This window comes from Petaurus breviceps, unplaced genomic scaffold, assembly GCF_028583685.1.
Source record: "Petaurus breviceps papuanus isolate PSGF00001 unplaced genomic scaffold, PetGlider_PUasm1.0 470, whole genome shotgun sequence".
In the NCBI taxonomy this organism is placed as follows: domain Eukaryota; kingdom Metazoa; phylum Chordata; class Mammalia; order Diprotodontia; family Petauridae; genus Petaurus; species Petaurus breviceps.
In genome coordinates, this window is record NW_027186350.1 from 4,506,503 (window position 1) to 4,531,335 (window position 24,833).

Below are 24,833 nucleotides of genomic sequence, written 5' to 3' on the forward strand. Positions count from 1 at the left end.
CCCTCCCTCTCCCTCCCTTCGTCCCTCCCTCCCTCTCTCCCTTACACTTGATCTGCTGGGAGACTTTTCTGCTGGCTCTCCCGGGCTTCCCCCTGCCCCCTCCCCCAAACCCAACACTGATCCTAAAGCTTGTGTAATTATTGGTGGTTGTTTGTTTCCCTTGGCCCCGAAAGGGAATCGCGGGACCTATATAAAAGGGGCTACGTGTTCGGATTTTTTTGTTGTTGTTTTTAAAAGTTGAGTGGAGACCAGAGAGGACGATGTCAAACGTGCGTATTTCTGATGGGAGCCCGACCCTGGAGCGGATGGAAGGCAGGCCGGCGGAGTACCCCAAGCCTTCAGCTTGCCGCAACCTCTTCGGCCCAGTGAACCACGAAGATTTAACGCAGGACTTAAAGAAGCATTGCAGGGACATCGAGGAGGACTGCCAGCGCAAGTGGAACTTCGACTTTCGGAATCACAAGCCCTTGGAGGGGAGTTATGAGTGGCAACCTGTGGAGAAAGATAGTTTACCCGAGTTTTATTTCAGGCCCCCGCGGAACCCCAAGGGGAGATGCCAGGGTCCCGGCCAGGAGAGCGGGGATCTAAAGGAAGTGCGCCAAGCGGCGTTTTTTATTGCTTCTCAGGGAATCTCAGAGGACACCCACTTAAGAGATCAAAAGACTGAGGGTGCATCCGAAAGCCAGACGAGTTTGGCAGACCAGTGCACTGAGACGAGGAAACGACCAGCCACGGATGGTAATCGCTCCTTTAAAATTAAAATAAAACAAACCCCTCCCTTGTTTACTCGGTCTGTCTGGGCCACTCCTTGGCTTTACTGGAGGTCCGTCCCCGAAGTTGTGTCTAGAGAACACCAGCTCAGTTCTTGGCTTTTCCATCGGTAGCTGAAGCTATTAACCTTATGCTCCGGTGCTATCTATCATCTAACTAGTTATCATTTCTTTTGAAGTTAAAGGCTACTAGCTGTGAGTTTTCCTGTCAGTCGGTGTAGAAATTTAGCTGTAAACTTAACGTTTAAAACCCACCGCCTCCCTAAAACACCTGTCCCCTCCCCCAGTCTGCCATCAAAAGGTTTGTGAGTGACCCAAACTATTATCTTGCAGCTAGGATGTTCCTAATTATCCCTTGTGAAAGATTGTGCTATCTTATCCCTTGATAGGTACCGGGGACATGGGAGGAGGTCTTTGTTAATAGCAACAATATTTTCAAGATTTTAAGACGATCAGCGCTTGACCCAAGATTGTGGGTGGTGGTCGTATCCCCCCCCCCTTCCCCCGGCTAACTTTTGTTAGCTAATGCTTTTAATAAAATCTGTTGCTTGTCTTCCCCCCCTCCTCTCCGCAATTTCCCCTGCTAGATGTCTCACCTCAAAACAAAAGAGCCAACATTACTGAAGAAGAGGTTTCAGACACTTCTTCCAATGCTAGTTCAGTGGAGCAGACGCCCAAGAAGCCCTGTCTCAGAAGACATCAAACGTAAACTACTTAGGTGGGTTGCTTAGCTAGGGTTCAGAAATGAAACCAAACCGCATTGCTGGAACTGGTAGTCTCTGCAAACTCCTCAACACATTTTATTTATTAGTTGTCTATGGATAAGAAGTTTACTAGTTTGTTAAGGGTATTGCAGGTCTCTTTCTGCCCCCCTCATACACATTTTGTGGGGGTGAAAGAATAGGTAGGCGTAGAAGAAAGGGTCGTTGAGTTTCATCAAGTTTTCTCCGTCTGGCAGACCTTTTCTTTAGACAGATTAAGCAGTTACTCCAGAGTGAAGGGTAGCATCCTGGATGAAGACTTCTTATCCTGGAGATAGTTCCTGGTGAAAGGGAGATCCTCCTCTTATGAGCCCTCACAAAAACTTGATGGAAGATGAGATTTTTTTTCAGCCCTAAATAAGGGCTGTGGTTGTTCCCTGACCCAGCAGAGGAGTTTTTAAGGTTTTATCATTTTTCAGTGGTTTCAAATAAAGGCACTGTGTGGACCCAGAGGGAAGAAGGGGAAACATGGTTTCATCTTTTCATTTGAGAATAAACAGATCTCCAGTGATTCACAGAAGAGGTTAGAAATAGGATGAAGTGGCATGTGAAACTCATTTATTTTGATCCTTCTCCTAGTGTCACACCACTTCTACTGGGTTTTTGGGGGGTGAGGGAAACCTTGTTTATGAAGAACACACAGAATCATTAAAAATTACTCACAAATTTTTCCACAGCTGTGAAGTGCTGCAAAGTAAAAGTTAATTAATTCTGGCCCTCTTAAGCAATCTGGAACATGTCAGCATGTATATGCAAATTGTGCTAGAACAATTCACTATTTGGGTATTTGAAGGGGAAAAGGAATAATAAATATCTGGGCTGGCAAAGACTGTGTCTACCTAGCTCTAGGGAAGTGGAGATTTGCAATAATCTGCTGAATCTGATCAGTTCAGATAGATAGATGGAATAATTCAGTCCCCAAAGCTCTATTTAGGGGCTCTTAATTCTTCCAGCCAGTTAATTCTAGTCATTGAAATTGCTTAAGAGTAGAAACTGAGTCTCATTCCTCCCTGTATTCTCTATCAGTGGCTGCCACATGTTAGGTGCACAATAAACGTTTATGGAATGTCGATGGAATCTGTACAACATAGAGATATAGGATACTTTAAAATTGGAGGTGTGTGTGTTTTTATTTCTTAAACTGAAAAGTCACTCCAATTTTTTACACAAATTAAATATGTTTAAAAAACCTCTACACAATACAGAATGCCCACTTGCAGAACTTGTTGAAAAATGGCTTTATAGAACCTCTTGATACTAGTGGAGGAAATTGGATGAAAACTGTTGACTAATTCACCTGAAGATGTCAATCAATACCTGCAGTGCTGCCAGGCCCCTTTCATGTGTCTTTCTGTATTAGACCCTGATAAATTTTTGGTCTTGTCTTATTCAGCCAAGCAGGGCTTCTCAAATTAAAAGAATCTTTAGAAATGTTAATTTGGAAAAATAAAGAAAAAAAGCAACTGTACTGTACACATATATTCATCACAAGTAATAAGGGTGAGCTTTAAAACATTTTACCCTGTTAGCTTAAGAGATAGCCATAAAATATTGCCAAAGGTCACATTCAGCTGGATGAAGTAGCTTGAAGGGTCACAACTGTATTTTCATACTGTTCATACTACATACATTTTGCATCTTGTTAATTTTTTTTGTACTGATCATTTAACCATGTGAACAATTCCCAGTGCTCTCTTTTTTCAAAGTAGATCAGCAACTTATCTCTGTAATTTATAGTCTTAAAAAAAAGTTGCCTGGGCCACAGAGACTTTCAGTGACTTACAAATCAGAACTTAAACCCTGGTCTTCATGACTCCATTATGCCACACTTCCCCTCATTCTATTCTTAGGTATTTTTCAAATAAAGGTGATTTATTTGGGTTGTGTTTTTTTTTTTACCCTTATAATTTGTTTTGTCCCTCTGTATCTCTCTTTCCTTTTCATCCCTGTCTTCAATTCAGATTCCCTATAATTCCAGATTCCTTTATAGTATAGGGTGGTGGGGTGGGGTGGCAGCAGGATAAAATCTACAATTAATCTAAGCTGAATTAGCTTTGCTACTTAAAATCCTTACAGGTCTCAGTGGAAGAATGAATGACCAAAGAGATGACCTCATCTATCTGTCATTATTAGCCTTCTACATTTAGCTTGTGTATATAATCCACCCACTTCAAGCCCTTGAGCAAGCAAGACAGTGAGAAAATAATTTTTACCAAGTGTAGTGATTTACTTTGCTGCTCTTAGAATTAGTTGTATCAATGCCCTTAATGCACTTTCCCCCCAATCTTTTGTTTTGCAGAATTAAGAATGTGTCCTTGTTCATTGGATATACTAGAGCTTGATGAAACAAGGAAGATATAAATTCAATTTTAAGAATACATATCGATGACTTCATGGAATGGATATCCTGTTTAAGCACTGAAAAGCAACAACACAATAACACTAAAATTGTAGGCACTCAAAAGATGTGCCTCTAAAAGCATGGATGTAGCATCATGCAATTAGGTTTTTCCTTATTTGCTTCATTGTACTACCTGTGTATATAGTTTTTATCTTTTATGTAGCACATAAACTTTGGGAAAGGGGGGGCAGTGGGGTGGGCTAAGCAATGAAGAAAATAGAAAACTTATTTCAAATTATATAGCAAGAATATAAATGTATGACTTGCATGAATAAAAGCAACCTTGGGTTGGGGGTGGTGGTTAAGCTTTTCCTTTAAAGATGTAATATCCCTTTCAGTGAGATCTGATATTTCTTTTTAAAAATTGTAGCAATTAAAACAGTCAACAGCTGATTACTGTTTATTATATTACACTTATTAAGAATCTGGAGCTCTGATGTATCCATTATGTTGGAGCAAAGGTTTTTTTTTAAGGAAGGGTTATAAAATAGAAACCTCTTTAAAGTGAAGTATTATCCAGTTAATTAGGGTATAAAGCAAACAATCCACATAATTCAGGCAAAAGCAAAATTGACTATGAGCTCTGAATGATCAAAATTAGCAATCTGTGTTTATCAGATAAGCCAGAAAATTTTCTACACATTCCCCTCATTTTCTGCTTGTAAATGTGACCTAAATAATGCTCTCTGGGAATTAAAAAAAAATACTGAAATTCGAGGGGGAAAAGAATAATGGAATGCTTTTTTAATTTAAAATTTCTCATTCTGTCTTGCCTATTTTACCCAGAGGAATGTGATGTGTTCAATGGAAGGTGAGAATGGATCAGAGGTAGCTGTTGGTAGAAGAGGGAAATGGATACTGCATCTTTAAACAGTATTTCTACATTGCTGTTATGTGTATGAAACATTTTAAAGTGTACCTGTGTACATAACTCTGTAAAGACACTGAGAAAATTATACTAACTTATTTATGTTAAAAAGATTTTTTTTTAAATATAGAAGATATAAAAGCCAAAGTGGCATGTTTTGTGCATTTGTAAATGCTCTATTGGGTAGGCTTTAGGGATTTTTTTTTCTTCTGTTAAATAATATGGCTATGCTTAAAAAGATTGCCTACTGAGCCAAGTATAACTTTTTTTTGTAATGTGTAATTGTTCTCCATCAAGCAATCAATAAATAAAACTGCCATAGCTATTAAATGATTTGTTCTGATGTGGCTACTCCTGATACTGCAGTGGCTTTAAAATGGACACACACCATGAATTGGCAAAGGATCTTAAAAGTATAGGCCCAAATTTGAGTGAGTGTTATATTCACCAGAATATACTTGTCCTAATTTTCCATTTAGTTTTGGGGGTCATGCAATTTTAGAGCTTGACAAACACCTTAGAGGTCACATGGTCCAATCTTTATTTTGCAGACCAGGAAGTAGGCCCAGAGAAGTGATTTGCCCAAGGTCATGCTGGTATTAAAGTATGAAAACCAAGATTTTTTTACCCAGGAGCTCTAATGACAAATCCAGTGCTCCTTATAGTATTACTGCATGGCCAGGATCTCTCATGAAATGACCAAGCTCCTAGAATAGTTTAAAAGAATAAACACACTCCAATGATTTTAGGGAGCAGGGGCTGGGAGGGCTGTAGTAATCTTATAAAAATGAGGTACAAGAATGTTGGTGGGTAAACTTGACTTCTGTTTTGGCTACTCAGGAGATACAGGGTATAAAACATTGATCTAGTAAAGAAAGCTTTTCCTTGGAAATCAGGTAACAGGCTGAATATTATTTATATTTTACCATGTAATTCATATCTTGCTTATTTTTTCTCCTATTTAAAAGTTTAACCACCATCACAAATACAGTGTTTTAACCAGTCTCTTTTTTTTACCCATTCCCCATGAATAGAAATGAAATACTTTGAAAACACTTATTTGACTATAATAATTAGAATTTTAACTCAACAAACATTAAATGCCTACTTGTAGAAGTAAGACCTCAGTTCGTTGGACCTCTAACACTAGCTGTGTGATCCCAGAAGAGCTTTTGGACAATTCTCTAGGCCTCATAAACTAAGTCTTTCCAGTATGTTGGTATGAGAGAATGCCTCATATTAAAAAAAGCCATAACTCCTTTTCATATTAGCCCAAGGACAAGGCCCTGTGCTAGATGTTCAGTCTAACCCAAGAGAAAAGGGGCTTGGTCCTATAGGAAAGATTAATGCTAAATATTTGGAAGGCCTTTTTTTTTCACGGCCAGTTATTTCTTGTGTGGGTGCCAAGTATCTGAGGCCGGAAGTGATCCTGGGTCTCCTGACTCACTGCACCACCTGGCCGCTCCTAGGGAAGGCCTTTCTTTTGAGTGAGATACAAGAAAATACAATATTTTGATGGAGATTGTGTAATTACCTTCTCTAGAGATTAAGAAAAAAAATTACAATCTTCTTCCATGGAATCATCTCTTAAGTACAGCTTTTCTTAAGAGATGTCCTCTCAAAAAAAACTTTCCAACTTATGATTTGACTTATTATCCAGGAAGATTTCAATTGCAAATCCTTGGAGAAATTTTGCATTGTGCTTCTCTTTCTTCATCAGTTGCTCCACTGATCACTGTTAGGAAAAAATAAGAATCAGATGAGGTGATTCAAATTCTAATCTTAACTGAGTCACTGACTATCTGTTACCTCTCTAGACCTCCGTTACCTTATCTGTAAAATGAAAGGACAGAACTAGATATCTAAAGCCTTTTCTAGCTTTAAAATTCTAGACATTGGGGTGGCTAGGTGACTCAATGAATAGAGCACCAGCTCTGGAGTCAGGAGGACCTGAGTTCAAATTCAGCCTCAGACACAAAATTAGCTGTGTGACCTTGGGCAAGTCACTTAACCCCAATTACCCTACCTTCCCCCCTCCAAAAAGCAAATAAATAAATAAATAAATCTAGGCATCTATGAACAAAATGGTCAATAGCAAGTAATTCTCCATCCTTTCTCTCCTTTTTATTTACACCACTACCTAGAAAGTTGAATGTTAATCCCCATTTAAAGTTTTCAAAGCCCTTAAAAATTAGTGTGTATTATTCTTTCCTGAGAAAAGGGAAAATAGAAAATTGTTAATTTTTTTTTTGAAAAATTCTTCTTCTTAGAAGAATCTGGTTTTTTATCCTTAATTTTGATGCCATTAAAATTTGACAACATAAGAATCTGCTCAGACTGTTCCCCTCTTCCCCTCTGGCCAGCCAGATCCTAGTCATCCTTCAAGGCCCAATTCAAGTTCCACAAGCCTGATCACTCCCTGCTTTATCCACCTCTCTGTTTCTAACTCTTTTCCTTATTTTAAACAAATATGAGATAACCTCCATTCCTCGTAACACACAATTCAGTGCTGAACCCAGAGAAGGTAATAAATTAAAACTTTAATAAAAGTACTGAGGTTTTCTGAACTGGGACAAGATTCTTATTTCTTAAATTAGCAAAGAATTCTGCACATTATATAAAATGTTGTTGATAACCAAAAACCACTGTAAAATACACCAAAGCATTTTAGGACTGGAAAGGCCTAGGCCCAGAGAAGTAGAATAACTGCCTATGAACTAGCCTTCAGATAGTGGCAAAATAAGTATTTGAAAATCTCCTGTGCTCTTTTCAAAAATCAGACTCTTGTAACAGAATTAAAATGAAATTCCATTTAGTTGAACTGTATTAGGCCTTAGAGAAAACACCACTCCCTGCTACTGCCATAATATGGATCATTAGATAGTGGAGCTGACCCCTGAGATAATATAGCTTTTTACTGGAAAGAAAAATCCTTTAATTTAGAAATATGTGTGTCTGTGTGTGTATACATTTTAGAACCTTAATTAAAATACAGCTGAAAAAATGTAAAAAACGTCATTTCTCATACTAAATAGATTATATTTATATTTGGCATTACACTCTTCAAAGTATGCAAAAATAACTTACAAATTTAAACCACAATTTAAACTCTAGCCTAAGATATAATTGTTTGTCAACTCACAAATTGATATTTACATTTTATGTACCTTTTTTTTTTTGCTGAGAAATCCCGTAATATGCTTAAGAACTCTTGCCTCCACTTAAATAAAAGACAGCTTATCCAAGAATGTCTAACTCTCTAACAGTAAGGTTTTAAAATTTTTTACCAGGTCTATTCGCTACCAGCTCTTCGGAGGAAAGGAAGGGTCGAGGAATTTGCAGTGGTGCCCTCTCTAAGAATCAAAGTTCTTGCGCCAAGACAAGCTACATAACTCGAAGATTTGGGGTGACCGGACGAAGAAAAATGGGTGCTCTCTGTGCCAGTCAAATTTACTGGAACATAGCGCCAAGAGCACCTTCGGCTGCTTCCCCTTTACGCGCCTGTACCAAGAATTCGAATTTAAAATCCGCCCGGCCGGCTAACTGTCGGCTGCTTTTCCCCGGGCTGCAGTGAGTAACCCGCGAGCGACCTCCCCGGAGCCCGCTGTGGACATCGCTCGGGTCAGTGGCGGCTGACATCTTTTCTTTCCCTGCAGAGATACTGGTCACTATTGCGTTCGACTCTTATAACTGGCCATCCCTAAGGTACGGAGGACTGCCAACAGAATGTAGTAGGTACGGCAAATTGCCTGGGTGGGTGACAGAAGATCACTCTTTTAGCTGAACTCTCCTCCAACCAACTGTGTCTAGTGCCCCTCTCGAACCCTAGCTTCCCCTCTGCCCTTCGCCTTTATTGCTTCCAGGGACTTTAAGGCTGGAAGGGCGAGCCCCGCCACAATATCACTAGAAAGAACAGGAAAATAAAGCCTTGTCGTCGTCTATAGATGCTTTAGGGATTTTATATTTTTCTTTTAAAAACACCCCCTGCCCAACTCTACTCTGGATGTAAGAAAGAAACAAAATGCAACTTTGATGGCCCAAACCTAAAACCAGCAAAAACTTCTTCCCCCCCCCCCCCAAGCTTATGGAGAGAAAATGGGGAGAAAGAATCTCTTAAGAATGAACCGATCTTCTAGGGCAGACTGCTTACTCCCACCCCTCATCCCAGGCTCCAATGATCCTTAGCCCGCGCATTTCGAAAGGATTTAAAGCTCGCTCCGCTCGTAGGAGGACACGGGGAGAAGACGCCGCTCCCAGACGGGAAAAGAAGCGATTATTTGCTGTAGAACCCCACGGAAAGGGAGGGGGGGGGCGTGAAGTCAGAGTTGGAGTGGGTCTGGGGAGATAAATTGGGAAGAAACCATGACTGCGGTGGAGTGCGGGGGCATTTAGGAGGCGTAGGACAGGATCTCTGGACTGGATGCGCCCACGGCTTAACCCTCTGAGAAATTAACATTCTGGACAACCAGGGGAAGTCTTCATTGCACAATCGTTCCTGGTTTTTATTTGCACTCTGTCTCCTAAAACTTTAGTGTCTTAGAAGATTAAAAAAAATGTTTGTTTAGGGTGAGCAATCAGCTTTTAAAAGAATGAATTTAAACAAAATTAAAGGCAGCCATATGATCCACCTGAACCACGCCCTATCTCGGGTGAACTGGCCAAAAAAGAAAAAAAGTTCCCAGAGGAGTGGGGGAAAGCAAAGAAGCCCCCCTCTCCTCCAGGTCCCGGGGAACCTAGGGGTGACTGTGGTAATCGGGTAAGGACCTTTTTACAGATGCCACGCAAGTGCCAGAGGGAGAACTAGTGACTCTGGGATCTCCAGGCAAACTGGGTAGTGAGAGGGAACATTCATATGTACGTCTATATACATGGACCTATAAATTAATGTGCGTGTGTACACGTAGGAATTAGTGCAAAAAAGTCTACGGAGGTTCGAAGTCTTTCCACAAGTCTCAAGAGAAATGCAAATAAAAGTCAAGGGGAAAACAACTCCGAGCGAGCGCACCCAAGGATTGCATCATTGCAACCTCTCCACCTCGGGAAAGTGTAGCAACTATCATGGCGCTGGGTTGGGGATGAGTCCTCCTTGCTTTTCCTTCTTTTCCTTAAAAAAAAAAAAAAAAGCCCCAGAAGCCAGTCTCCCTGGGTCATTTTTGCAAAAGTTTTTTTTTTTTTTGCTTACAAACGCTCTTTTTGGCGGGGTGGGGTGGGGTGCTGGTGCTTCGGTAGAGAGGAGGGAAGAAGGGTGGGGGTGTGGTTATTTATTTTTCTCGGTCCTCCTTCCCCGTACCACGGTGGTGCTAGTGAACTCGATCGGCATTGGCTGATTTCAGTGACCCCCGGCGCAGCGTACATTTTCAGATTTAAGGTGGATTCGCGAGACATTGCAACCGTTGAAGCCTTTCTGGATCTCTGCAATATAAGAAAAAACCCTAATTCTGTGGCCGTGTTTTAGCCTTCCCCTCCCCAAGTTCCTCCTCCCTACGTGTCTTTCCCTTCCTCCTACCACTTACCACCTTCTCCCTTATTGGTCATCTCTTGCAGTTTGAATTTTCTAATTTTGGGGGGCAGGGGGTAGTAAGTACATTAGGAGACTGTAATGTACCGAGAGCATGTGATGAAAGCGACGTCAGCAGCCAGATATCTATAGGGTGTTTGCATGGTGGTTTTGAGGAAGTAGGCGGAGGCAGAGTTGAAGCTTCCTGTCTGAATTTCTCGTTTTCCCAAATGTGGTTGATGAGTGGGGGAGGGCACACGAATGTAGTGATAGAATGCACGCGAAAATTGGGCAGGGATGTAGTATAATAATGTTCACAAATGCGGCACGAACTCCCTCAGAGATGAAGTCGAGCTATACCTAGCATGTTCCCAAGTCTTGGACAAGAATGTATCTAGGTTCCCATTTATTCCTCCATCCTTTCTTTAAAATCAGGGGATTTAGAACTGTTGGAAGGGAGCCGGGAGGTCGTGTGGTCCAGTACCACCTTTTCCCCCTTCATTTTAACGGAAGGGAAAACTGAGGCCAAACACACTGAATTAGTTGTCAAAGGTGACAGGTTAGGGGTTCTGAACCTCCTACTCCAAGTTTCAGATTTTTTTTCTAATTCATTTTAATCTGAAAGCACTAGTTAAGAACTTGCTATATACAAGGTAGCATGTGAGTCTGTGAAGATACAAAGACACAAACGAAGACAGTCCTGGCCTTCAAGAAATATACATTCTTATGGAAGGATCCAAAATCTATACCTGCCCTTCCAGCACAGCATCTGACAAATGGCAGATGCCTTAATAAGCCCTTGTTGACCAATCCATTGAATTTATACATAGAGTAATGGGGGAAGGGGTTAGGAGTGAGAACAGAGGCCTTGGGCTGGTTTTTGAAGGGAGCTAAGGATGGAAGTGAAAAGGAAACCCATCCCAGGCATTCCAGACAGCCTATAACAAGGCATTGATTGGGGGTGGAGGGTGGGGCATGAAATGTTTAGTTTGTGGAACACCAGAAAGTCCAGTTTGTCTGAGAAATATGTTAGGGTGAGTGATGTAAAATGAGTGTGGAAAGATAGAATGGAGGCAGATTGTGAATGACTATAAATGTCATCCAAAGGAATTTTTTCTTGTAGGCTTTAGAGAAGTGGAGAAAATTTTCAAGCAGGAGAGAGTGATTTGTTCAGGTCTACCCTTTAGAAATACCAATTTGAAAGCTACGTGGGAGGCAGATGGGAGAAGGGAGAGACTGGAGGTAGGGAGACCTATTAGGAGTCTGTTTCAGTAGTTGAGGGAGATAAAGTGGCATCAGATGATGGCTACCTAAATGAAGAGGACAGATGAAACATGCTGTGGTGGAAGAATGGACAAAACCTGGCAACTGAGTAGAAGTATGAGGGAAGAAGTAAGGGAGGATTCAGAAATTTTGAATCTGAATGATTGGAAGGATGTTAGTATCCTTAACTAGAGGAGGGAAATTGGGGTAAGGGACAGGTATTAGAGGAAAGATAATAAGCTCTATTTTGGAATTATGAGACATTCAGGTGTAAGTGCCTGGCAGGCAGCTGGTGGCATGAAACTGAAGCATGAGAGAGAAATGGGGCCTAGATAGATGCAGTTTGGGGAGTTATCTGCAAGGAGATAATATTTGAAACCCTGGGAACTGAGAGAGTAGAGAGAATGAGGCAGTCTGAGGTACACCCATAATTACGGAAAGGACATGCATACAAACCCTGCAGAAGACACTGAGGAGTAAGGTCAGACAGATAGGAGGAAAAAAAAGAGAGAGCAGTGTTACAAAAGTTGTCCAAGGGAGTAACTAGGAAGATACTAGTGTGAGTTCTTTTTCTAGTTTTTGATTACAGTTAGGTCAGAAGGGTGGAGATTGACAGAAGGCCATTGGATTTGGCATTTAAGAGATAATAGTAATAATTAGCATTTATATTAGTACTTTCTACTGTGTATATGTATATATATATATATATATATATATATGTATATTATCTCATTTAGTCCTCACCATAATCCTGTGAGGAAGATGCTACTATTATGACTGTTTTACAGATGAAGAATCAGAGACTCAGAAAGGTTAAGCGACATGCCCAGCATCACAAAGCTAAGTAAATATCTGAGCAGAACTTGGAACTTAACTCTGGTAACTTTGAAGAAAACAGTTTGAGACGCATGGTCAAGTCACACACTAGTTTACAAGGAGGTGAGAAATTTGTGGGAGGTGAAGTGGAGGCAATGGGGATGGGCAGTTTTTCTAGGAGTTTGCCTTTTCCCTTATACTTTGTCTAGAGTACAAATGAGATAGAGGGATTTCTCTGCCCTCCTCTTTTTGGTTGTGCTCATCAGATAGCAATTTGAGAGAAAGCCAGGCTTGGCAGTAAGGAATACAACTGCAGAGAAGAACTGGTCTAAGGAGTTCAGTTGAGTGATATTATATCAGAGATGTTATGTCTAGGGAGAGCTGCATAGAGACACCCATAAAAGAGAAAGGACATTGGTATCTTATAATTCCAGTGGTGTGAGTTACCTTCATCATATGTTTTCTTTATATATGTTCCTCTCTGCTATTGTACTCTATGTGTTTGCCCATTCTTCCCACTGACTCTGCAGGTATTTGTGGGAGAGTATACTCTATGTTTACAAAGGAGGTATTCTGTTGCTACTTCATAAAATGCCATTTTGGCAAATGCTTTTGTTAATTGTGTCAACTGGCTGACTTTTAAAGATGAATGAACCAGTAGGGGTTCCTGAGCTTCAGTTTTAGGAGTACCCATATAGTACCTTGACCTTGGAATTATCTAATAATCTCACTGAGTTTGTATTGGGAATAGCTTCAGAAAGGTGACATTCTGCTTGACAAATACTTAATGTAATCCTAATTTAAATAGTTCCACAGAGACTGTGGATATTATAAAGAGAATGGAATCTTGTATGTTTAACTGTCATTCTGGAGACAGTTAACTTTCTGTTAACTGTCATGACTGAAGAGAGACTAAGAGAATTTTTCCTGAGAGATTGTCACCTTTTTTATCTTGTGAAGATAAATTATGAGAATTCTCAAGACCTTTACTGCTGTCCTCAGAGAGATGAATGGTGGGACTGTGTTTCCAGAATAGAGGAGAAGAATTTGAAGGCTAGAGATAACTTGGGATGTGACCTTTTTTTACTGTGCTAACCTTACTGAAATATTTAAATTTGTCTTGGTATTATTTTTGCTACACAATTAGTTAGTTGTATAGCCAATAACACTGATGTCATTTAAACCTGTGAGACTGGATAGTTGATATAGGTAATGATAAGTGAAGATTATGGGAAAAGAGATTTCTTCAATTTATTTAATTACATTAAATAAACTGGGGTAGAGCCACAGCTAGTTGACTAATCAACAAGAGTAATATTCCAGTTTTTGTAATTCATGAGGAAATATAAAATGAGGCAGTGTGGTATACTAGAAATAGAATTGACATTAGCGTCTGAAAAGATCTGAGTTCGTGTCATACTTCTGCCACTTACTGGCTATGTGACCTTGGAAAAGTTATTACTTAATCTCTGAGCAACTGTCTGTACTATTTAAGGGAGAGAGTAGGTGCCAGCCTGCATTGGTAGACAGAATTTCCTTATCCGGGAGTTCTCTATATCAATGAAATTATAGATCTAGTCCCTATCCCTTTTCCCTTACCTGTAAGGGAATATCAGAAGGCACTCCCATTAGAACTAGGGTAAGAATTAGTAAGGTAATAAGTCAGGTAGCCATTTAAAGAGAGAGAGGACTACCCCAACTAAGCTACATATAGTTTGTTCTCTCTGAAACCTGCTATACTTAAAATGTGACACAGTAACCCATCACTCTCTAAGGAAGTAAAGGCAACTTTCTCTTGGCAAGCCTTACATCCTTCCAAAGATGGGCATCTTCCATTTTAGTAAGTTATTGTAGAAACCAGCAGTGGACTCAGGGATTCCTAACTTCTGAAACTACCAGGACTGGAAAGTTCCAATTCTCATGATTTATCTTTGACCAAGTCACTTCCCATCTGGGTGCATCAGGTTCCTCATTTATAAAATGGTATTAGGCTAGATGACTTCTAAGATCTCTTTTTGTTCTAAATCTATGCTCCTATGATCTCTTATTAATCCTGTGATAGGATTAATATTTATCAGCATTTCCCTGATGGAGCTTCTCTCCCTCCACTAACAACATGGGGATTGGGGTGTGGGAGAGGGATGGGGCTAGGCCCCTACTCCTTTCCTAATCCTTAGGGATTAGTTTTCCCCCTGAAAAAGTGGCAAAGATGTCTTCAGAACCTAATTGACCCTTCTTCTTGATGCAAATTCCTAGAGCTTCTTGGTGCCCCAAAACTATAAAAATTTCTAGCCTTGGGTAGCTCCGAAGACCACACATGAGTTGCTATGTCCTTCACCATATCATGCTGTGATTACTAGATGAGTTCTGTATGAAGATGAGATGAGCCATGGCCATGTCCAAGGTATCCTTTGCTGTGTTAAGATATATTAGGCCTTCTTTTGTTGACTTAGTGACTTTTGAGTGTTTCATTTTGTACCAAAGCTGAACCTGAACTGAGAGTCTCCTAACATGTAGCACTACCTCCAAATCTCTATTTAATTTTAGGAAATACAATGGCAAGGGGATAAGGGAGATAAATTTCCTCTTCTTCCTCCTCCTCTTTTTCTTCTTCTACTTCAGTGGAAGGCCAAGGGAGAGTTAGTGTTGACTGTGTTACAACAAAGAGGTTGTCTCAAAGGAGATAGGACCTATTTCTTATTTCTTCTTATGGTGAACAAAGCAGGTGGCTCTTCATGGTTCAGTCACCAGTCCTTTTTTGTTCATCCCCACAGGCATAGACCAACACAAAGACCAACCAGGAACTATGTTTAATGAACAAGTGAAAAAGAATTTATTAAATGCTTAATATGTACAAATCATTGTACATAGCAAGCACTGGTACAATGTCCTTTCTCTTGAGGAGCTCACATTCTAATGGAGGAGATGACAGGAAAGGATCCAGCAGATAAACAGAGATTGAAGATTAGAGAAAACAAGGTCCCAGACGAAATGAGAAGGAAGCCAATCAAGTGCACAAGTTGGCCTTGGGGTAAGGGAGAATAAGCATTTATTAAGTGCCTGATGTGTCAAATATTAAGCACTATACAACCATCTCATTTGATCTTCACAGCAACCTGGAAGGTAGGTGCTATCGTTTCTATTTTACAATTGAGGAAACTAAGGCAGAGGTTAAGTGACTTGCCCAGAGTCGCAGATAATGAGTGTCTGAGGCTGGATTTGAACTCAAATCTTCCTTTTCCTATTTTTTCCAGCTTATTTATTTAGTTTTTGTTTTCAACATTCATTTCCACAAGATTTTGAGTTACAAATTTTCTCCCCATCTTTCCCCTACCTCCCACCCCAAGACAGTGAGCCTACTCACTACCAATTCCCCATATCTGTTTTCTCTTATATCCTCCCCTGAAATCGTCTTAACTCTAGGGCTGGCAGTATGTGGTTCCTGCTTTGTAGCAAGGAGAAAGTCACCGTTGTCATAGTTAAAAATTTTAAATATGTTATTCCTCCCCCCCCCCCCCCCCCAATTACACGTTAAAAACAGTTTTTAGCATTTTTTTTTTAAACTGAGAGGAAGCTAGATGGCTCAGTGAATAGAGTACCAACCCTGGAGTCAGGAGAACCTCAGACACTTAACGTTTACTAGCTGTGTGACCTTGGGCATGTTACTTAACCTTAATTGCCCCTCCTCCCAAAGCAAAATAAAAAATTTTTGAGTTCCAAATTCCTTCCTTCCCTACCTTACCTCCTCCCTCTTTGAGACAGTCAGCAGTCTGATATAGATTATATGTGTGAAATCATGTAAAACATTTCCATATTAGTCATTTTGTGGAAGAAAATAGCAAGCATTTCTAATACAATGTTGAATAAAAGTGGTGATAATGGACATCCTTGCTTCACTCCTGACCTTTTTAGGAAGACTTCAGATTCATTCCTGTTTACAGACAATGCTTGCTCTTTGTTGTAGATAGATACTTCTAATCATTTTAAGAGAGTCTCATTGGTTCCTATACTTTCGTGTATGTGTATTTGCGTGTGTGTAAATAGGAATGGGTGTTGTGTTATGTCAGAGGCTTTTTCTGCATCTATTGATATAATCATATAATTTTTATGGTTATTGTTATTGATATGGCCAATTATGCTGATAGTTTTCTTAATACTGAAGCAGCCCTGCATTCCTGGTATAAATCCCACCTACTCATAGCATATGACCTTTGTGATATGTTACTGTATTCTTCTTGCTAGTATTTTATTTAAAAGTTTTTGTGCTGGGGCAGCCAGGTAGCACAGTGAGTAAGAGCACTGGCCCCAGTGTCGGGATAACCTGGGGATCGAATCTGGGTTCAGATACTTAGCACCTACCCAGAAACACCTGGCTGTGTAACCTTGAGCAAGTTACTTAACCCCGATTGCTTAAAAAAAAAGTTTTTGCACCCTTATTCAGGAAATTGATCTACAGTTTTTCCATCTCTGTTTTTGCTTTCCCTAGTTTACGTATTAAAAAAGAATGGTGTGGGGCGGCCAGGTAGCACAGCGAGTAAGAGCACCGGCTCCAGTGTTGAGAACACCTGGAGATCGAATCCCGGGCTCAGACACTTAGCACCCACCCAGAAACACCTGGCCGTGTAATCTTGAGCAAGTTACTTAACCCTAATTGCTTAGGGGCGGCCAGGTGGCTCAGCGAGTAAGAGCGCCGGCTCCAGTGTCAGGATGACCTGGATCAAATCCGGACTCAGATACTCAGCACCACACCCAGAAATAATAACTGGCCGTGTAACCTTGAGCAAGTTACTTAACCCCAATTGCTTAAAAAAATAAAATAAAATAAAAAATAAAAAAGAATGGTGTAGGATTCCCTCTTTACCTATTTTTTTTCTGGAAGTTTAAATAGTATTGGGATTTAATTGTTCCTTAAATGTTTGGTAGAATTCACTTGTGAAGCAATCTGGTCCTGGTGATTTTTCCTTAGAGAGCTCATTGATGTCATGTTCAATTTCTTTTTCTAAAATAGGGTTATTTAAGATAGGGTTGTTTTTGTTAATCTAGTAAGTTTATATTTTTTGTAAATACCCATTTCACTTAGATTGTTAGTTTTGCTGATATATAATTGGACAAAATAACTCCAAATAATTGCTTTAATTTCATCTTCATTGTTGTTGCAGTCACCCCTTTCATTTTTTGATACTAGTAATTTGGTTTTCTTTTTTTTTTTAAATCAAACTAAGCAATGGTTTATTCAATTTGTTGTTCCCTCCCTACCCACCAATAAAACCAGCTCCTAGTTTTATTTATTAGTTCAGTAGTGGTTTTTTTTTTTTACTTTCAATTTTATTAATCCTTTCTTTGTTTCCAGGATTTCCATTTTGGTGTTTAATTGGGATTTAAACTTTATTCTTTTTTTTATAGTTTTATTTATTTAAATGCCCATTTCACTGATCTGTTCTTCTGTTCTTTTATTGATATATGCATTTAGAGATACAAATATTCCCTTAACTACTACTTTGACTGCATCTCACAAATTTTGAAATGTTGTTTCATTGTTGTAATTCTCTCTAATGAAATTATTATTTCTATGATTTTTACTTCAACCCACTCATTCTTTTTTTTTAATTTTATGTTTATTTTTAGTTTACATCATTCCTTTCCACAAGATTTTGAGTTACAAATTTTCTTCCATCTATCCTACTGTATACCCCCTCCCCCAGTCTGCTCTCTCCTTTATCCTTTCTCCCATCCCCCCTTTGACTTGCTGGTAGGGCAAGATGGATCTCCACACCCCAGTGCCTGTATATCTTATTTCCCAGTTGCATGTAACGTAATAATAATATATATATTTAAACATTTGATTTTAAAACTTTGAATTCCAGATTCTTTCCCTTCCTCCCTTGTCACCCACCCTTACTGGGAAGATAAGCAATTCAATATAGGTTGTACATGTGTAACTATGCAAAACATTTCCATAGTGGATATATTATGAAAGACTGACTATATTTCCCTGCATCTTATCCTGCCCCCCACTTGTTTTATTCTCTACTTTGACCCTGTCCCTTTTCAAAAGTGTATGCTTCTAACTACCCTCCCCCACAACCTGTCCTCCCCTCCATCATCCCGCCTCTCATCCCCTTCCCCCCTACTTTCCTGTAGGGCAAGATACCCAATTTAGTGTGTATGTCATTCCCTCCCTAAGCCAAATTCAATGAGAGTAAGGTTGACCCATTCCCTTTTGCCTTCCTGTTCTTCCCCTCCATTGTAACAGTTTTCCCTTGCCTCTTCTATATGAGATAATTTACCCCATTCTGCCTCTCCCAATCTCCTCTCATTATATTCCTCTCTCACCTCTCTATTGCACCTTTTAAATATCATCCCTTCCTATTCAATTGAGCCTGTGCCTATGTATCTGTGTCTATGTATACCTGTACATATATATATATATATATATATACACACACACACAGACACACTCACATATGTTTCTGTCACTTTGTGGGTTCTGTCTAACCCACTCATTCTTTAGGATTAGGTTATTTAGTTACCAATTAGCTTTTAATCTTTGTTTCCATGATCCTTTATTAAATACATTTATTTATTTATCTATCTATCTATTTATTTATTTATTTATCTGCCTATCTATCCATTTATTTGTTTGTTTGTTTGTTTATTTATTTATTTGCCTTTTGGAGAGCAATTAGGGTTAAGTAACTTGCCCAAGGTTACACAGCTAGTTTTATTTTTGTGTGGGTGTTAAGTGTCTGAGGCTGGAACAGAACTCGGGTCCTCCTGACTCTTTACTCCTGCCGCTTTACTCATTGCACCACCTAGCCACCCTTATTAAATATATTGTATTGCATTGTGGTCTGAAAAGGATGAACTTAATATTTCTGCTTTTATGCATTTGGTTGTGAGGTTTTTATGCCCTGATAATGCCCTAATATTCTATTCATCTCCTTGACTTCTTTCTTATTTATTTTATAGTTAGATTTATGTAGCTCTGGGAAGGTAAGTTGAGATCCCCCTACCAATATAGTTTTACTGTCTAGTTCCTCCTGTAATTCATTTAACCTTTCCTTTAGGAATTTGGATGCTATGCCATTTGGTGCATATATATTTAGTATTTTAGTACTTTATTGTTTATGGTTTCTTTTAGCAAGATAAATTTTTCCTGGTGACCTCTTTTAATTGGGTCTATTTTTCCTTTTGCTTTGTCTGAGCTCATCATTGCTACCCTTGCCTTTTTTTTTAACTTTAGCTGAAGCATAATAGATTCTTCTCCAACCCCTTATTTTAACTCTGTATGTGTTTCTCTATTTTAAGTGTGCTTTTTGTAAACAACATATTTTTGGAGTCTGTTTTTTAATCCATTCTGCTATCCACTTGTGTTTTATGGGTGAGTATCTCATTCACATTCATTTATGATTAGTAATGGTTTATTTCCCTCCATTCCATTTTCTTCTGTTTATCCTTCTCTTTTTCACCCTGCCCTTCTAAAGTCTATTTTGCTTCTGTCCACTTCCTTCTTTTATTTGTCCTCCACCCCACCCCCCTTTTTTATCATCTCCCTCTCTCTTATCCCCTTTCTTTCCTCCTTTCCTGGTGGGTAAAATAAATTTCTACTACCAGTTGAGTATATCTGTCTGTGTATCTATCTATATTCACATACATTTTTTTTCTTTTTTAATCAATTTAGATGTGAGGTGAAAGCATTGCCTGTCCCTCCACCTTTTCCTCTCTTGCTGTAAAAGCACTTCCTTGTCTCCCTCTTTTATGCAAAATAATTTTCCCCATTCTTCTTTCCCCTTCCCCCTTCTCCCACTACATCCATCTTTTTAATCTTTCCATTTTTCTTTTGATGTCATCTCACATAATAGACTCACTCCCACACCCTCTTTTTCTGTATTTTTTGTCAGTATCAATGTAGTTACAATCCTTCTAACTGCCCTAATAATGATTAAGTTATTAGAAGATACATGTATCATCTTCCCATTTAGAAAGGCAAACAATTTAACCTTATTGATTCTCTTGTAATTTCTTTCATGTTTTATCTTTTCATGCTTTTCTTGAGTTTTGTATTTGAAAATCAGATTTTCTATTCATCTCTGGTCTTTTTGTTGGGAATGCTTGAAAGTCCTCTGTTTCATTTATTTATTGAAGGATTATACTAAGTTTTTCTGGGTAGATGATTCTTTTTTTGTAATCCTAGCTCTTTTGCTTTCTACAATATCATATCCCAAGTCCTCTGCTCCTTTAATATTGTCTTGACTGTGACTCTATAGTGTTTAAATGGTGAACCCTGGTATTTGGCTATAGTATTTCTGGGAGTTCTCATTTTGGGATCTCTCAGGAGGTGATCATTGGATTCTCTTTTTCTATTTGATTTCTATTTTGCCCTTCTGTTCTAAGATATTGGGGCAGTTTTCCTTGATAATTTCTTGAAGGATGAAGTCTAAGAGCTCTTTCTTTTGATTATGGCTTTGAGGTAATACAAGAATTCTTAAATTATTTTCTTTTTTGTGTGTCTTTTACTAAGTGGTTGTTTTTTCTCCATTATTTTCTTTCTTTGCTTTCATTTCTTTACCTAATTTTTCTTATTTAATTTTGAAAAAAATTTTTTTTAGCTAATCCAAGAATTCTTGTTAAGCTTGTGTTTAATTCACATTTTTTATCTGGGACTTTGTAGCTGTTTTGACTTTATTGTCTTCTTCTGAGTTTGTGCCTTGATCTTCCTTATCACTATAGTAGATTTTTATGGTCAGGTTTTTTTTTTTGTTTTGTTTTTCTTTGTTTGTTTGCTTGTTTCCCCATCCTGTTCCTTAATTTAGAACTTAATGTTAATGTTGAGCTCTGTTCCTTGCATGGGGGTGGGAGAGGCTATCTCAGACTTCAGGCTTTTCCCCATTGCTGTTTTCAAAGTTAGTTCCAGGGGTTTGAAAGATTTTGGAAACTTCCAAAGTGGTGTGATCTGGGGAGAGGTATGGTTATTGCTCTCTTGGTCTGCAATCTGGTCTTTACCCAGGTAGGGCTCTTGATCCTTTGGGATTGCAACTGATAGTTCTCCTCAGGACCCCTCCTCCTCTGGGACTGGAAAATATTGTTCCTCAGGGTCCCTGATTTCTTGGGGGCCAGAAGTGATACTGCCCCTCAGGACTTTCACTCCCTCTTCACTGAAAGCCTTTTCTCTCTCCTTGGACTATGACTATGAAGTGGGTATAGACAATGGAGTTGCCAAGCAGTGTTTGGTTCTTTGTCCAGTACTACCACAGGAGTACCCCATAGTCTGACCAATTTCTGACCAATTACCAGGTGTCCTTACTGTATCTGGCTTAAGAGTTCCTGAAGCTGCTGCTGCTTTTGTCACTACCACCTAGTCCCACTGCTGGCATTTCATCCACATAAGCTCTAGGTCAGCCTATTCCTCTCCATTTCCTCCCCTCCAAGATATCTCTGTCAGACCTCCTATGTTATTTTGGGCTGGAAAAATGTCTCCCTCTGACCTTTTGTTGGCTCTGATGCTTAAGATTTTGATTTGAGACACTATTTTAAAGTTGTTTGAGGGGAATGTTTGGAGAGCTCAGCTTTCTCTACTCTGCCATCTTGGCTCTGCTTTCAAATTGATCTTCTTAAAGCACAGATCTGACCACATTACGCCTTTAATTAATCAACTCCAGTGTCTACTTATCATTTACAGGATCAGTCAGTCAATAAGCATTTATTTTCTACTGTGTGCCAGGCACTATGCTAAGGGCTAGGGATTCAAGCTCTCATGGAGCTTATAATCCAATGGGGGAAAACAAACTGAAAAGGTGGGAATGGGGAGGGAAGATACTGGTGCTAGGGGCAGGGCATGATGGAGAAATCCAAAGGAGGATAGCTAGGTGGGAAATGTAGACATGGCCATTCTGGGAGCTTTCCTTAAAGGGAAGCTTTGGGAGGAGCTCTTTGCTGGCCCTCTAACCAAAGGATACTGATATTACTGATAAGGTATGAATATCAGGGTTGACAGAATAATGAGGTTCCTGAGAATGACCTTCTAAATATATTTTGATGATGATCAAAAATAAAATCCTCAATTTGACTTTCAAAACCCTTTATAATCTGGCCCTTTCCTACTTTTCTTCTCACACCCTACCCCCTCCCAGTGCTTCCTCCATATACTCTCCAGTCCAGTGACATTTGCCTCCTTTTCCTCCAGTTAGACACTCCATCTCCTAATGTTTCTGCTGACTGTCCCCCAAACCTGGAACTCTCTCCTTCATCTCTACCTTCTGCTTCTTTCAAGTCTCAACCTAAGTCCTATCTTGTGCAAGAAAACTTTTGAGATTCTTATTCTTGGTGCCTTGCTTCTGAGACTATCCCCAGTTTATTCTGTATTTATCTTGTTTGTACATAGCTGTTTCCATGTTGTCTCCCCCATTAGACTGAGCTCCTTGAGGGCAGCGACTGTGTCTTTGCTTTTATTTGTATCCACAGTGCTTAGCAGAGGGCCTGGATCATGGTGTTGTTGTTGAATCATTTCAGTTCTGTCTTACTCTCCTTGACCCCATTTGGGGTTTTCTTGGCAAAGATATTGGAATAGTTTGTCATTTCTTTCTCCATCTCATTTTATAGATGAGGGAACTGAGGCAAACAAGGTCAAGTGACTTGCCAAGGGTCACACAGCTAGTAAGTGCCTGAGACCTGATTTGAACTCAGGAAGATGTATCTTCCTGACTTCAGGCCTAGTACAAATGCTAGCTTTTGTTACTATTGTTTAAAATGACCTTCATGCTTATGCATGTGGAACTTTTGTCTATGACCATAAGTTATCTATAAAGAATACATGCAAAGCATAGGAAACCTTTCTCTAGTACTTTTTGCATTTTGTGAATACCAGTACAGTTCCCTGGATGATATCCCTAACTCTTCTTCTTTCAGATAGATGATTATTGTATGCTATTATACATTATAGCATATATTATTATATGTTGCAACCTGCTTATTCTCACCATGTGTCTCTCTATTCACAATTTTGATTCTTTTGAGATAATGCTATTCCATGATTTATAACCATACAAGAAATAGCAGTGGCTATGGATTTGGGTTTAAATCCTGCTTCTGACACTTACTGACCTTATGCTAGTCACTTGAACTCAACTGGGCCTCAGTTACCTCACTGTTAAAATGAAGGGCTTGGGTTACTTGATTTCTGGGATCCTTACTAGCTCTATAATCCTACTGTCTATAATAATAGTTAACATTGCCAGAATATTGTCGTTGGTTGTGGTGTTTTTAATGAGTTTTTGTGTCAGGGAGCACCTTAGTTTTAAAAAGATATGTGTAAGTCAGGAGGAATTGAATTCAAATATAGTCTCAGACACTTGACACTCACTAGCCATGTGATCCTTGGCAGTCACTTAATCCTGATTGCCTAGCCCCCCCCCCCAAAAAAAAAGATATGTGTATATATGTATGGGTATATGCACATGTATGCTCATATGCTTACCATATTGTACAGTTTTCCAAATGCAACTTTATGGTGACTTTGATTTTCCTTATGTCCACTTATGTCCTTACGTTCACTCTCCTCCCTTCTCTGGCTCAGTTCATGGTCATGCTGCTATACAGCAGCACCCCGTCTCTGCCATTTATGTACGTGATGGACACAAAGCCTTTGCGGAATTCCTGACAGATGAGACTAAAGGAGAGGAGAAAAAATCCAGAATCATAAACACCTCTCCAAGATATCTGGAGGTTGGGAGTTAGATATTCATGGGACAAAAGCCAAATTACTCCAGATATTAACTGGTGAGAAAATGACAATCAAATTCAACATTAATGATTGTATCCCACCAACTTTTGACTCTGAACTATTACATGGATAGAAAGTTGAAGAGAAGGAGCCTGAAGAGTCAACTCTAATCTCAAGGTGTGGCTTATTTGAAACACCACCATCACCACCACCACCAACAACTCATCGGGAAAAAGGTCCTAGTGTTTGACTGTGACTATCTGGAGGATGAAGTTGGACAGAAAAAAAGAAAGAAAGAGGGGCATTTTCTTCACAAGGGAAATCAGTTTTCAACTCACCAGAAGTCTGATTGAAAGGACATAAGCAGTATGCTTAACACAGACTCCCTGGATTGGGCTCTGTATGATCACTTGATGGGGTTAGGCATCTCCAAACAAGGGATGACTAATAACCTTTGCAGATAAATTAATTGAACTCAGTTCTGCCTTGGAACTCAAAGGAAACATTAACTTTTTGAAAGGAATTGTCAAATGCCAGTAGGAAGGTCTGGAGAGAAGAGCCTAACACTGCTGCAAAAGATCCTCCCTATGGATTCTGAAATCCTTGCAAAAGGTAGGCAGTGGGGATGACAGTTATCTAGATAACACAGAGAAAAGTTCTTTGAAATTTTCAGACAAATTATATTCCTGCTACACTTTTTTTTTGCTTACCTATACATTTTCTTTCTGTTTGTTTTTG

At 39.4% G+C, this 24,833-nt stretch overlaps 2 protein-coding genes and 1 long non-coding RNA gene across 6 annotated transcripts in view; 2 read left to right on the forward strand and 1 right to left on the reverse strand.

Moving 5' to 3' along the window:
- Positions 1 to 4: 4 nt before the first annotated feature.
- Positions 5 to 5,130, forward strand: CDKN1B (cyclin dependent kinase inhibitor 1B). Of its 2 annotated transcripts, XM_069101522.1 has the most exons (3): positions 8 to 738; positions 1,358 to 1,488; positions 3,831 to 5,130. In XM_069101522.1, exons 1-2 carry the CDS (start codon positions 261 to 263, stop codon positions 1,477 to 1,479), a joined length of 600 nt encoding a protein of 199 aa, XP_068957623.1. In that variant the 5' UTR covers positions 8 to 260; the 3' UTR covers positions 1,480 to 1,488; positions 3,831 to 5,130. The 2 variants fall into 2 exon arrangements, with proteins under 2 accessions (XP_068957624.1, XP_068957623.1); XM_069101523.1 differs by lacking the exon at positions 1,358 to 1,488 and having other exon boundaries at positions 5 to 738.
- LOC138171950 (uncharacterized) lies at positions 4,882 to 10,477 on the reverse strand. The gene is made up of 3 exons (XR_011171004.1): positions 10,314 to 10,477; positions 9,983 to 10,212; positions 4,882 to 6,535 (listed from the first exon to the last, which is right to left on the reverse strand). It is a non-coding gene; the product is annotated as an uncharacterized lncRNA (long non-coding RNA).
- APOLD1 (apolipoprotein L domain containing 1) overlaps positions 8,088 to 24,833 on the forward strand; it is a 65,710-nt gene continuing 48,964 nt past the window's right edge. Inside the window, exons 1-2 of one of the 3 annotated variants that reach the window (XM_069101517.1) lie at positions 8,088 to 8,505; positions 15,151 to 15,407. The gene's annotated coding sequence lies outside the window, so the exon portion shown is untranslated. Of the gene's footprint in view, positions 8,536 to 15,150; positions 15,408 to 24,833 lie in introns of all 3 variants that reach the window. The other 2 variants (XM_069101516.1, XM_069101518.1) reach the window with 2 other exon arrangements.

Bases quoted from the DNA above. Each gene is read 5' to 3' on its own strand.
- CDKN1B (XM_069101522.1), top strand. From the start codon at position 261: ATGTCAAACGTGCGTATTTCTGATGGGAGCCCGACCCTGGAGCGGATG. The intron at 739-1,357 runs GTAATCGCTCCT...TTCCCCTGCTAG, and splicing joins GAAACGACCAGCCACGGATG to ATGTCTCACCTCAAAACAAA.